The 14,613-nt window shown below is 40.8% G+C and overlaps 1 protein-coding gene across 1 annotated transcript in view; it reads right to left on the bottom strand.

The window, feature by feature from the left end:
• Window positions 1-14,613, bottom strand: part of Dnaaf11 (dynein axonemal assembly factor 11) — a 97,801-nt gene that overhangs the window by 63,089 nt on the left and 20,099 nt on the right. Inside the window, exons 4-5 of the mRNA XM_041672571.1 lie at window positions 10,781-10,953; window positions 2,444-2,664 (exon numbers count right to left, since the gene is read on the bottom strand). Coding sequence (XP_041528505.1) covers window positions 2,444-2,664; window positions 10,781-10,953 — 394 coding nt within the window. The remainder of the gene's footprint in view (window positions 1-2,443; window positions 2,665-10,780; window positions 10,954-14,613) is intronic.

Below are 14,613 nucleotides of genomic sequence, written 5' to 3'. Positions count from 1 at the left end.
GAAGTCAACACAGAGTCCCACCCCTAGCCAAGACGCCTGTTTGCAATTGGCAGATGTAGGAGAAGGAAACTCGGTTTTCTCCAATGGAGTGTCACTGAAGAAAACAATTCAAATTACTGAGAGGAAGTGTTTTGCCCTAGAGCTAAAGTGTGGTATACCAACCACCCTCTAGGGCAGGCTGCGATCCTCATAGAGTTGGTCAGCACAAATCAGACTCTGTGGTGTGGTGTGTGTGTGGTATGTTGTGGGGTGTGTGCGCGCATGTCTGTGTCTGACACACTTGTGCACTGTTTTTTGTTTTGTTCGGTGTTTTTTTAAGAAAGAGAGAGAGAGAACATGAAGTGGGTGGGTAGAAAGAGGGGAAGATCTTGGAGGAATTCATAGGTTAAACACATTAAATTAAGAATCTAAACATATTAAATGAAATTCTCAATAGATAAATAAAAATATAGAAAATATTTTAGAAAGAAAAGCCAGTAGTGTCATTAGCTAAGTGATTGAAGTCTTCAAAATCAAATCAGATCCAAATGTAGGTAGCTGGTGCTAAAATGTAGGAACTCTCCAGAGAATGAACACAATTCAATCTTCAGCACTGCTTTCAAGTCGCTCTTTTGTCCCTCTTTCTACCTGTCAGCAGAACCTACCATCATTGTTTAAGAATAAACTGATTTCAGCTAAGACTCATTTCCAGGCCTTAAAATGTCTACTGTTTAAATAAATCTTGAGACTTCCATCTAAACTTACTCCCTTACTCCCTCTCCAAGTTCCCATCTGGCTGGGTCCAGCTCACAGTTGGTTTTGCCTGGGAGAGATGCATGGTCTCCTTGCACTCTCCTGCCTCACCTATTGTTCATCTCTGTGCTCATCATTATGCCTGGTTAGATTCTCCAGCCTATGTTTTCCTGTGAGGATAGGAAGGAGAAGTAGGTGATGCTCATGGTCCACTTGACCATTGCTCCCATAACCTTGTTGGTGCTGACTCTGTCCAGGCACTGACTTCTCTTTTCTTGGCCATTTTCAGAGACACCATAAGAGTTCTCTGACCACACTGTTCCCTGCTGAGGTGGTCAGTATACTTGGTTGATCCTTGTGGGACAACTCCTGAGTGTCTGATCCTGACAATTTGGGTCACAGACTCTTATTGTGGCCACTCTCTTGGTGGTATCCCTTCAGAACACCTCAAACCTGATTCCTCTTAACATCAATACTTTCTTTGCCTATGAGAGAGTCCCAGGTCAGTACCATGGGAGATGCTGGCAGTACCCCTTCCATGGTCGCTGTGATCTAGGCTGTTACAACTCACTACCCATCTCTCCCACTCGTCATTAAGCACAGAGGGAAGACATTCACCTGCCCTTCCTGTAGACCTTGAATCTCAGTGACATTTTTTTCTGAAACCTTTGGGAAGGCACTTACTTTTCCTCTCCATCTAAACCAATGAGTCAATAGTCAGCAAGTACCCTACCTAGCCTTCATCATTGAGGGTTTGAGTACAGATAGACAGAAGTCATGTCGTGAAGGATTTCATAAGCAAAATAAAAAGGTACCAAAATAACTTTAACTACATTAAGATCTTTTTAGAGAGATGTCACTGTGTAGCTCTGGCTGGCCTGGAACTCACAAAGATATGTCTATTTCTGCTTCCCAAATACTAGTGTTAAAGGAATGAGCCACCACAACCAGTTACATTAAAATATATGCCTCGTATGTGCAGGCTTCAAGGCAGCAGACACCACTGAGGATGAAGAGGGGGACAGACCAGAATACTCAGTAGGTTTCTAATGTTTTTATGGCATTTCATTTTTTTCTAAAAGATTCATTACAAGCATACAAATGACTATAACTGTCTGAATGGTGGGACAATAGCTTCTTGCTTAATTGTTTATAAAGCATTTGTATACATCTGAAATACTTTATAATTACTATTTTCTCAATTTTAAAAAATATCTAATACTTATGTAGAATTGAATCAAGTGACTATAATTGTGATCATGTAAGATAAATACCATGAAAAATTCAGATCCTTACAAGATCAATTAGATGGTTATTAATCACTATATAATTCACAAAATAAGATACTTTATGATGCAATCAAAACTATTCATTATATAATTGTGTGATTTGCATTTAACTTTCTAAACTATTCCTGCCTTAGAAATCAAGGTACACCTGTTAATTCATCTTCCCTGTACATGTTTAGAGAGATTTCTTTTGGTATAATTTCAGATGCAAATGCAAGTTGCTGGTTGGGAAAAGCAATTTTTCTAAGAAAAGAAATCCTTTTAGAATCATCATCATGGGATGCTCATGATGCCCTGTCCCCTTGCCATATTATGTCCTGGAACATAATAGATGCTGTGAACACTTTCGGCGGGGAAGGGAGGAGGATACTGCTTCTGTTTTAGTGGGAGTTAACAAGAGAACAAAACACTGATCTACACACCAAGCAGCATGAGTGTCTGTGTACCAACGCCCATCAAAACCTGGGCAGCTTTTCTTCTTGTCTTCATCTTCTTCCTCGAGTTTCCTCTGAGCCTCCTCTTTCTCTTTGGCCCGTCTAAGGCAGTAAGCTTTCTCTTGTTCTTTGATTTGCTGTTCAACTGCTGGGTAGTCCTGTAATGCCTGGATCCTTTCGGAACGCTCTATTTCTTTGCCATCCAACCACTTAAACAAAAAGCACAATTATTCAATTCAGCCAAGCAAAATGAGTTATGCCTGTAATACTAGCACTCAGGTGACTGAGGCAGGAAGACTTCCAGGAGTTCAAGGCCAGATTATACCAACTTACAAAGGTAGGAAGGAAGGGGGTGGGGAGAAAGAAATGTAAAAAGGAGGGAAGATGGGAAAGATCAGCCCCAAGTTTATGCTGATTGATATATTTTTAAATTAGAAATAATAATGTCATGGCAACAGAAAATTAAAACAAAGTAATTAATGGGAAATATCAGAAATAATTGTCTAAATCAATGCTTATTTCGTACAAGTAATAAAGTTTACAAAGCATCATTACTGGAAATAAATGGGTCTTCTGTCAAAATAATTAATGACAAGCTCTCAAAATATTTCTATTAATTTCATAACTGCTCACTATATTAAGAGTGTTGATGCTTAAATCAAGACACAGCTCCTGTAACAATGGCATTCTGCAAGCTTCTTCATGGAAAGGACCTAACACAAGATCATGTGCCACCCTGGAGGATGTTAACAAAGTGGTCTTTATTGCAGACAGTGTTTACAAGATTTTTATATAATTTTTACAATTTAAAATGTGTACATACAGGATGAGATGGTGGTTCAGTCAGTAAATTGCTTGCTGCACAAACATAAAGACTATGTTCTATCCCTTGTACCCAGGTAAAAAGCCAGGCATGGTGGTGCACACATGTAATTCCAGAGCAGTGGAGCTAAACACAGGTGAGGCCCTGGGCTCTTTGGTCAATTAGAGCCCTCATTGGTGAGCCCTAGGCCCCAGTGAGAGTCGCTGTATAAAAACAAACAACAAATTGAATACAAGGTGACTCCTTAGGAGGAAGCGTACCTGAAGTAATGCTCTATCTACGTATACATACAATCCCAATATGTATCCGTGCCCCCGGGAACACACAAGCACATACATACATACATGACCCACCCAAAAAAACAAGCAAATGGTAAAAACAAAATGCCAACTAATATACAAAATGTCAAAGCTTCCAGTTCAACGAGATCTGTTATTAGCCCAGCCTCACTCTACAGAAAGAGGTAGGAGATTTAGATTGCTGCACTTGGCCAAGAATGGTTTCCCTTAGTGCCTGTGATAATAGTCACTGCGAATATCACCATATCTGGTCAAAAAGACTTAGATGTGATATAGTTGATGATCTTCAGTGAGCAGCTGGATTACTATCAGATTACAGAGAACTTATAAGTAAGAAAGTTGGAAGTACAAGCAGAAGCCTCAGAGTTACAGAAGTACGTGAAGACAGAGGACTTGAACTTGTGAATTACATAGTCTGACTAGTTCCTGGACCCATTTGCCTACTCACATTTACATATTTAAAATGTGCAGAATACTGAATTCCATTCAAAACCTCAGCTCCTTTTCAAAGCCATTCTTGACCATTTTTAAAAAAGGTGTATCTCTCTTCTTGTGTGTGAAGACAGAAATCATGCATCATTAAACTTCATTATATAAAACTGAAAAGAAAGGAAAGAAGAAAGGAAGGAAGGAAAGGAGGGAGGGAGGGAGGGAGAGAGAGAGAGAGAGAGAGAGAGAGAGGAAGTAGCCATAAACCCAAAGATACAGTTGCCCTCTAGTGGCAGCAGCAAGGCACATGTTTTTCCTTATGACTAAGCATCCTTTCAACACCTAGATTTCTACACTTACATTTCACGTTTCAGACCTCTGACCCTCTGAACCCTAAGGTGAATTTGCCTAGCTTTAAGTCTTTAAATTTGTGCTAATCCACTGAAATAGGAATAGGAAACCAGCACAAAGTGAATTTAAAGAAAGACAAATTTATGAAGTATAAAATTGCTAACTATTAGGATAATCATATTATGCATAAAAATGATATTGAAGAGACGAGGAAACATGTTTTCATAAGACTCATACAGCTGCTATGCACAGACTAGAGACTTCATTTTAAGCTTCCTGGTAGCCAAAGTAAAAGAGAAAAACATTATTAATCAGATGTTTGATTTTTTTCACTCTCTTGAATTTTAAAATATATTAATTTCTGGCTTCCATCTAATATCTGACTTTAAAACAGATTTTGAAAGGGGAGTGTCATAATGGAGATGAGGAGAAATGTTACATACTATCTGCAGAGAAATACATTAGCAGAGTTCCAGGCTTTCCAAAGGCTTTGTTTCCAATATCCATCCTTGAAGACTGAGGTCATGGCAACACCACCTCCCTTGAAGCTATCATTTAAGGAGATAAGTGGCTGCAGTGTACTTTCTAAAAGCAACTCAGTTCAAGCTTGAGTTAAGGTCTAATCAAGCTGGAAAATTCTGAATGGAATATATTCATGATATAAGTAAAATAAATCTCTGCAATAAGCACAATATGTCAATTTGCAAGTAAATATTAGCATGTGCATGTAAATGAGACCATAAAATATTAACATAAATATGGGTTGGACATTATTGTATTAGATTGGGAGATTCTAGTTAAACATAATTTTGTAACCCAGGATTCTGATGAACTTTGGGAAGGAAGGTGCTGTTCTTGGTTGTGTCGGGAACATATTTGCCTATTTGATTCATAATGTCTTCATAAATGTTTTAGATTTTTATTTAATCACGTGTACTGTTCCTAAGAACATGACACAAGACCCCTCTATCACCTTCCAGACTAGAGACCGCATACAGATAAGTGGCTTCTCATTTGGCCCTGTGCCCAGCACCTATCATAGGGACCGCATTTATTTGAAGATTTCTGTGAGGCACTGTCTAAGCTTCCCCCACATATTTTCCAAGTCTGAACAACCCCTTCTGAGATAGGCAGGCCCAGAGAAGCAAAGGCAGTGAAAGCTTTAGCATTTTCTGACCTTCCTCCAGGCAGGGTTTCTGCACCTGGAGAAGCAGGGTGTTCATCCTTAGTGATGATAATCTTGCATGGGTCCACACTTATTGATAACTGTACATGGTATCCATGTTTGCTGGTGATAATTGCCATGGGTACAAACTAATGGTAACCATGCATGGATATGCACTTACTATTGATAACTTCATTAGTCCATGCTTACTGGTAATAACTGTCATGGGTTCACACTGATGGTAACCACACATGGACACACACTAACTAGTGATAACTTCCTTGGTCCAGGCTTACTAGTGATAACTGTGCATGGGTCACTACAGATGAAAGCAAATAGGGCTTCACTAAGGTACCCTAAAGGAACAATCAACATCTAGCTAGAGATGAATAAAATAGAAAGGATCTGCAGCTCATAGGTTGGATATTAAGTAACACCATGCTATGTGTGGCCATGATCAGTCCCCACTCACTACCTGGAGTGATGCAGACTTCAGGAAACCCTTGTGAATGGTTGGGTCTCCTCACACATTCTCTGTTCTTGGAGACTGAGTTGAAGTTCTAACTCCAGGACCATAAAAGTTGACTATTTGGACATAGGGACAGTATAGGTATGATTCATTTGGGGGAAAAAAAGCACTGGAGTAATCTCATGTAACTAACTGGTGTAATTACAAGAAGAACTCTGTGTAAAGGAACAGAGGTCTAAGAACAGTGTGAAATTATGAAGGCTAAGGTCAGACCGACAAGCATACAAACAAAGAATGCCAAGTAGTGCCAGCCAGACCTATAAAATAGGAGATAGGCATAGAGTCTCACCATCAAGGACCTAAGAAGGAGCCAACTCAGTCTAATTTTCTATAACTTCATCTGGACCATTTGTTCTCCCAAGCTATGGGGTAAGTGGCTTCTGTCATTTAAGCCACAGATAGACGGTGTTTTCCTCACTGCGATTCTAGCAAATTAACACATCTACCACCACTATTCCTTTCAAGCACACCTCACAGACTCTCGATGACACTGTAACTAAGATTTGAAGGTTCACTGCTCTATTTCTAAGCATCGGTAAACACATTTCCTAAAACTATTTTTCCACAAGCACCAGTGGCTTTGTGTGGAGGCTGAGTGAGTGCAGCCTTCTGAAAGACTTGATCCAGTGGCTTACGTAACTGAGAGCGCAGCAGTGGGCATGTATATGGTGGACAGTTGGGGTCCAGCGTCAGACACAGGGAAGAGCAGAGCCCTCCTGTTCCATTTCCCAGAAGTGTCAGGCCAAACAGGGAGGAGAGATTCTTTGAGCTCCAACTTCGCATCACTAATACACTTTACTGTTGAGCCTAGGACCTCAGAGACATAGTGAACAAATCCCCCTGTACTACTCATAGCCAAATCCAATACCTAATGATATCTCACAATGTTGACCTGATCACAGGCACACAGACAAGTTCAACTGTGGAGACCATGTGGTCCCAGTCCCTGATCCCTTCAGGTTAATGATGTCCATGTTCAGTCACCAGGTTCTAATTCTAGCGTAAGCCGCTTTACTTTATTCCTCTTCTAGGAAGACCTCGTGGGATGATGGCCACTTAGCTTACAAGTTAAAATGATTTATCTCTTATTCTAGGCTCAATTATCTGACTTATTTTTATAATCTAAAAAATTTTATATCAGAATAAATGTTTTCTAAACTCTAGCAATTGTTATGCCCAGATCATGGAGTCCCCCCAAAACCAACTAGGAGTCGGAATCCTGTATGGAAAAGCAAACAGCCTTTATTCTTACACAAGTTTGCAAACTCAGACTCTCCGTGTGTCCAATGTATTAGAATAATCGGAGAGCCCCAAGCTCAGTTAGGGTTGGATTTTTATAGTAGCAAAGGTGGGGGTGAGGGATTTTTAAGGTTCAGGAACCCTGATTATCTGACATTTGTCTAGGGGTGTCCTGATGAAAAGTGATGGGTGTGTGCTGGCAGGTGATCTTATCTACAAGGGTTGGAACATTAGGAATTTCCTTTTGATGGTCTGGGTAGACTCAGCTTATGGTCTTTCTTGGAACCAGGTAATGCTTTAGGGTAAACTGGACTCAGGCCTACATTGAGCTTGTCATGACTAGGTCCTACAGCAGTCAGCAATTTCTCAACCACAGAGAACATTGAAGATAGAAGAACAAATATCCAATGAGAACTAAGTCAATCAATGTCATAAAAACCAATCCAAACCAATCCAATCCCTTTTTTTTTTTTTTTTTTTTTTTTTTTTTTTTGGTTTTTCGAGACAGGGTTTCTGTGTAGCTTTGGTGCCTATCCCGGAACTAGCTCTTGTAGACCAGGCTGGTCTTGAACTCCCAGAGATCTGTCTGCCTCTGCCTCCTGAGTGCTGGGATTAAAGGCGTGCGCTACCACCGCTCAGCCTCCATTCCCATTTTTTTTTATTGCAGAAGCTTAGAGCCACACATGGACTGAGAACTTTGGACTTGTGTGGAAACTAATATTCTCAGTTGTATACTTTCTCTAGAATCAAAATTTTCCTACATATTATATCTAATATTATTCCAAATAATATTAGTTCTAAAATTATTAGATTTTGTGAATACAGTGGCAAAATATGAACATATTATGATACACAGTTTTGTGTGTGTCCAGGTGACTCAGAAGCCAGAGGCTAGAAGCTACTCCGAGTGGTCTCTCATGGCAAGGACCACTTGTGAGTGGTCCAAAAGAAAAAAAAAGAAAAAGAAAAATCCAAGGGACCCTAGACTCCAAAGCAAACACACTGCTCAGTGTGTGTAGTGCTAGCATGAGAGGACAACTCTGGGTCATCTGATCATGTTTTTAGCTATGGAAAGCAACCAGAGATGAATGTCAGCAAAGGCTCAACCATAGCTGTGAAGGCTGTGATTGGGGGTAATCTCCCCCATTTCTAGGAACACCATAATATTTCCAGAAGCTCAACAGCCAATTCCTTGGTTTCAGAGAAATGGTTTAGCTGACTGAAAGGGAAAAACTCACCATCAAAGCTGCTGGTGTGCGTAGAGGTTGGAATTCAGGCAGATAGAATGTGGAGCTATTGTAAAGAAACCCAGTTCCTGAGACCAGGGTTCCACATGTCCTCAGCTGGCCCTCTGTAGATGAGAGGGAACATGGAGAGAGCCTGGCCAAGTCACAAGCACCAATGTAATGGTAAAAATAAAATGGTGCCATTCCTTGAGTGGTGGCAGCAGGCAGCAGGCCACAAGGGGCAGTGGGTCCCAGTCAGGGAACAGCATGACCAAGAGACCTCGGCAGATCAGTTGGTTCCAAGGATCCACAGCAGGTGACAGAGATGGATAGGCATGCCATGCAGAGTGAGGTTGGATATTTATTTAGTGGGATATGGAAGGGAAAGAAAAGGAGGGAAAGGGAAAGGGGAGAGGAAGGGAGAAGGGGAACAAGGAGAGGGAGGCAGAGAGATAGAAAGAGAAACAGATGGGGAGGGGAGGAGAAGCTACCTCTTCAGGAGAGAGATGGAAAAGAAAGAGGAGCTTAGGCTGGAAGGGGAACAGGAGAGGGAGTGGGCAGGGCTTGTCTCTTAAAGGGACAGGATAGACCACTACAATAAGAGTCCATAAAATCTATCAGGAGTGTCACGTTTTTGGGGTGACTTCTGCCATGATCCTAGCCACAGCAAGATTATTCCAGGATAGGGGTGTGAGAATTAGAAATGTTATATAGGAAGAACAGAGATAAGAAAGAAACACAGAGACAGGGGATAGTATCAAGAGGGCAACTCAGTATCTCCAACATACCAAGTTCACCATACACTTTTATACCCCAATACAAACAGGGGAAGAAGGCAAAGACTGCTTTAACATGATACAAAGGACAACTAGAACAGTTACTTGCTCCAATACTTAAGACATCAAGTCAATAATTCCAGAGTAAAGTATTTGGTGTTTGGGCACTGAACCTACCATAGAATAAGTATTCTGCAGGCAGCTACTCCCTAATTCAAACTTCCTATTTCAAAAGAAGAAGCAGAAATAAGCTTGAATTTTTTGACCTTTGGTGAGGGTGGAGCAGATCTAATTTTATGGGCCATTTTATGTCCAAAACACCAAGTAACCACACCCAAGGTCAAAGTGTTGTCAAAATCTGACCTACAGACAAGATGGACTAGGCTCACATGTTTGGGTCCTGAAGAAAAAAAAAGTATATATATATATCTTTCAAAAGACTCCCTTGTCACTGATCACAAGCATGTTCCTGGAGTGTCACACTCGGGACATTAGAGGTCTAAACTCTTTCTCCTAGACCTCATCTTAGTCACAGTGTGTAACTATAAAGGCATATCTTTTAGTTTTCTGTGAGCTGTTCAAGCAAATTAATAATAGATCATAGAAGCCCTGATTATAAACAGAAGTATAGAGTAAAACCTACAAGGACTCATGACTGGCACCCAACCTTAGGAGGCAGTCTGGCAGGCTTGGGATGAGAACTGAACACCATCTCCTGTAGTATCAGGAGTGAACTAGATAAAGGACACCAGATGCTGAGGAAATGACCCACTGTTTGATGTGCACAAGAGAACCTGGTACATTTATGTCAGAAAACTCATATTGTTCCGATGTGAGAACAGATGGGAAAAAATGAAAGTAACTGCTCTTGTTAGATACACAAAAAACAACAGTAGTCCTCAGGTGAGTATCCCTAAGCATTACCCAAGAGTTTGTTGGTTATGTAAATCTCATGCCCCATGTGATTCAAACCCAACTCAGGAGTCTTGAGGACGAGGCATGACAACCTGTTTACTTTGGTTTGATTGGTTGTTGCTGTTTTAAGGCAGGTCTCATTATGTAGCCTTAGCTAGTTTTGAATTCACTGTGTAGACCAGGTTGGCCTTGAACCTTCTTCCTCTGCTTCTCTGCCTCTCATGTGCTGGAATTGCAGTGGTGACATATTAGTAAAGATGGGAGTATACTTAAAAGGATGAAACAACTGGTCAATAAGTGGCTACTACATTCTGTGCTTTGATGAGACAGTGGCAAAATATATGACTTACCTTTTCAAATTTTGTTAATGTTTCAAAAACAATGGCAAAGGTTTAGAAAACAAAGAATTAGATCTTATTCCCATCTCTGAAGCAATAAATTTCCCCTAACAACTCCAGGGGGGGGGGGAAACAGGAATTACTGTGGTTGCTCCTTCTCATATTTCTCTGCATTTCCTGCCATCTTTTTTTCTTTCTTTTTTTCTTTTTCTTTGCACCTTTCCTCCAAGCATACCTTTAGCTGTTGTAAGGTCACCACCACAAACTGCCTGTAGCCGTCAAAGTCAGCACACGGGTTCCCCATGAGGAAGAGCTCCTTCAGGTGGATGTTATGCTTCAGGGTTTTAACGCTGCTCAGCTCACCAATAAAATTTACAGTTAAGTCAAGTTTTGTCAGCCACTCACATCCTGTCAAGATAAGAAGAAAGAGAGAAAAGAAAAAAAAGAGAAAATGGCTATAGCAATAAATGTGTGCAATAGCAAATAATAGATGGAAGAGATGCTATATTTTTAATCTTCTGATTATTTGCATTGCTTGCCAATGAATAATTTTTCAGAAATCTCAACTAAATTTCATAAACAGAAGCATTCTTGCATCTCTGGGATGAAGCCTACTTGGTCATGGTGGATATATTTTTGATGTTTTCTTGGATTTGGTCTGTCAATATTTTATTGAGTATTTTTACATCAATAGTCATGAGTGAAATTAGACTCTAATTCTTTTTCTGTGTTGAGTCTTTTTGTGGTTTGGGTATCAGGGTGAATGTGGCCTCATAGAAAGAATTTGGCAATTTCTGTTTCTATTTTGTGGAATAATTTTAAGAGTATTGGTATTAGCAATTCTTTGTAAATCTGGTAGAATTCTGCTTTAAAACCATCTGGCCCTAAGTATTTTTTTGTGCGAGGGGGGGAGGGGGAGACTTTTAACAACTGCTTCTATTTCCTTGGGGGTTATTGGTCTATTTAAGTTGTTTATCTGATCTTTATTTCACTTTGGCAAGTGGTACCTATCAAGAAATTAGTCCATTTCTTTTAGATTTTCCAATTTTTGGCCTCTAGTTCAGCAGGAGGCTATTGCCTGAGTTTGGGGCTGAAGTTCTATCTGTGTATGTTCATGGCTTCTGATCTGGCCACGGGTCCTCTGGGGCTGAGATAGTGGCTTGACTTCTGATGGGGTGGGAGGCTTCTACCTGATTTTCATGGAGCTGGCCTGGTCTCTGGGGTTCAGAATGCTGAACTGTTCTCTGGGGATCAGGATTCTGGCCTGGCTCTGATGGGGTGGTGTTGCGGGAGGTCCTCCCACTCCTCCAGCCTATCACTGCTGAGGTACCAGCCCACTGGGGCGTGGTTTCTCTCCCTTTAAAAAAGCGGCCACTTCCCTCTCCTCTCTCTCTTCACTTCCTGCTCCACCGGCGACTAGACTCCTTTCCTGGTTGCATAGAGGGCTGTTGCCTGGGACAGTGATCTGTAAGTTTTTTCCCCTTTAAATAAATACCACCCTAATAATCATAACCCCGAATTGGTGTGGCATTGTTTGTGACTTACGCCTTCATTTTGGCACCCAACGTTTGGTTTCAGAACCTCTCCTTTCCCCGCTCGCAGCCGCGAGTTCGGCTTGGCGGCCACAAGTTCGGCTTGGCTGCCGCGAGTTCGGCTTGGTTGGCAGCCGCGAGTTTGGCTAGGCGGGAGCCCTCCCTTCCTCAGCTGCTGTCTGTGCCTTCCAGCGGCAGCCTTGGCCTCCCCACGTGGATTTAAACTCCACAGGCCCGCATAGTCTCTGGCCGCGTGGTTTGCTCTTTTCTGAGTCATTTTTAAATCTCCCTTGTTAGCACAGCTCTTAAGTGGCGTGAACCAGAACACACGGTTGCTGAAAGCTGCAACCCCTCAGGGTGACTCTGTCACGTGGAGGCATAAGCGGCTTCCAGATTGCTCTTCTCTACCCCTGGATTCTGGGTTTCTGGTTCCGTCTCTGGAATTGATTTAATTACATTTACTTTGTTGAGAAACTTGCATTTTCCAGTTTTTAACATCTACTAAGGCACTGAAACAAGACCATGCTTTCACCGCGACTCTGCAACAGCGCCACCTGCTGGATAATAGGTAATATTGCAGTTTTCGTTTCTAACGCAAATTTTACTGCTTTGTTTTCACTAATACAATGGATTAGTAAATTTATATTTACTAATACAATGAATTACATCATACAAGGTTTATATGATTATGGGGATACCTTAATTTGCTTGTTACTAGGCTTCAGTTTTCTTTTCCATATTCTATCATTAAGGAAGAATATGGCACTCCTAAGAACGATTGAATCTTTACGTACTAATAATGAACAGAAGAATATGGCACTCCTAAAAACGATAGAATCTTTACAAACTAATAATGAACAGAAGAATATGGCACTCCTAAGAACGATTGAATCTTTACGTACTAATAATGAACAGAAGAATATGGCACTCCTAAAAACGATAGAATCTTTAAAAACTAATAATGAACAGAAGAATATGGCACTCCTAAGAATGATAGAATCTTTACGAACTAATAATGAACAACTAATTGACAGGATTAAAATTATTGAAAATCAGAGGTTATCTGAACAAATGGATACTATGACAGACAAAATTGATTCCATATCCAAGGGTATTAGAAAGTTACCTGAAAGGGTTCAGGCTGTTGAATTTGACCTTCAGACTTTATCACAAAGTTTTGATAAGGTAACAGACAGAATGTACCTCCAAGATGGGAATCTACATGATATACAAGAAAAGTTTAAGGAGGACATGTTATCTTTGAAGGAAAAAATTAAAGCTTTGGAATCACAGGTGCAGAATGGGGACCAAAAAATTGATACCTCAGTGAAATCACTGGAAATATATACAGGTCAGGAGATTCAGGATTTAAGAGAGACAATGATAAAAAGATTTGAAAAGATTGGGGAAATTATTGCAGCTGGTGAACAGAGTAAGGAGGCACAAGGACAGGATACAATGCCTCCACCAGCTATTAGAACTGGCTTACCCAGGGTTCTAGCGACATACCCTATACTTAATTCTGACAAAGCGTCAACTTCTAAAGGCTCAAAGGGAGTCAGAGAAGCTAGATGGACACCAATAGCAATGAATGATCTGAAAGAAATTAAGCAAGCTGTTGTTAATTTTGGCTTGCACAATGCATATGTAAAGGAAATGATAAGGACTTGGGCTTCTAATGCTAGAGCTACCCCCCATGATTTCCATCCGTTAGTGTCTGCAGTTTTAGATAATGGACCTTCCTTGATGTTTGGAATTTATTTCAGAGAAGAATCCAAACATATGGAACAGCAAGGAAGAGCAAAAGGTATTGAGGTTTCCCAAGATCAAATTCTTGGTGCAGGAGAATATGCTGATCCACAGGTCCAAGCTCTTTATGACGATGAAGTACTGTGTCTATGTCACCAAGCAGCTTTAAATGCTTGGAATAGGATACAAGATCCAGCAAAAAGGGTTGAATCATATACCAGAATTAGGCAGGGACAGAGAGAACCCTTTATTGACTTTTTGCAAAGATTAATTAAGGCTCTGGACATAGGGGTAACAGACCCAGAAGTTGGACGAATACTTCTTGAATCTCTAGCTTTTGAGAATGCAAACATAGAATGCAAAAAGATAATTGGGCCTTTAAAGTCTAGATCAGCACCTATGGATGAATGGATTCAGCATACGATGAATGTTGAGACATTTAGCTATAATGACGAATCTTGGGTAGGAGAAGTGATTTCCAAAGCAATGAGGAGACGTCAAACTGCCAGGTGTTTTAATTGTGGTAAATTAGGACATTTGCAAAGGGATTGCAGGCAAAGAATTTCTAGGAATAATATCTCTTCTGGGAATGACAAAAATAGGAGACCTCGACCTTCAGGTATATGTAGGAGATGCGGTAAAGGCAGGCATTGGTCCAACGAATGTAGGTCAACAACAGACAGATGGGGCAATCCGATATCATCGGGAAACTCCTTGGGGGGCCTCTCGCAGGCCCCCAAGCCAACAGTGGCCCAGTCATTCCCAGTCACAGTGGAGAACGTGCCTC

The sequence above is a fragment of the Microtus oregoni genome, unplaced genomic scaffold (assembly GCF_018167655.1).
Source record: "Microtus oregoni isolate MIOR12 unplaced genomic scaffold, Mior012 000022F_ref0000154, whole genome shotgun sequence".
Classification (NCBI taxonomy): domain Eukaryota; kingdom Metazoa; phylum Chordata; class Mammalia; order Rodentia; family Cricetidae; genus Microtus; species Microtus oregoni.
The sequence above is the reverse complement of the archived record's forward strand: the minus strand, read 5'-3'. Positions and strand labels throughout refer to the sequence as shown.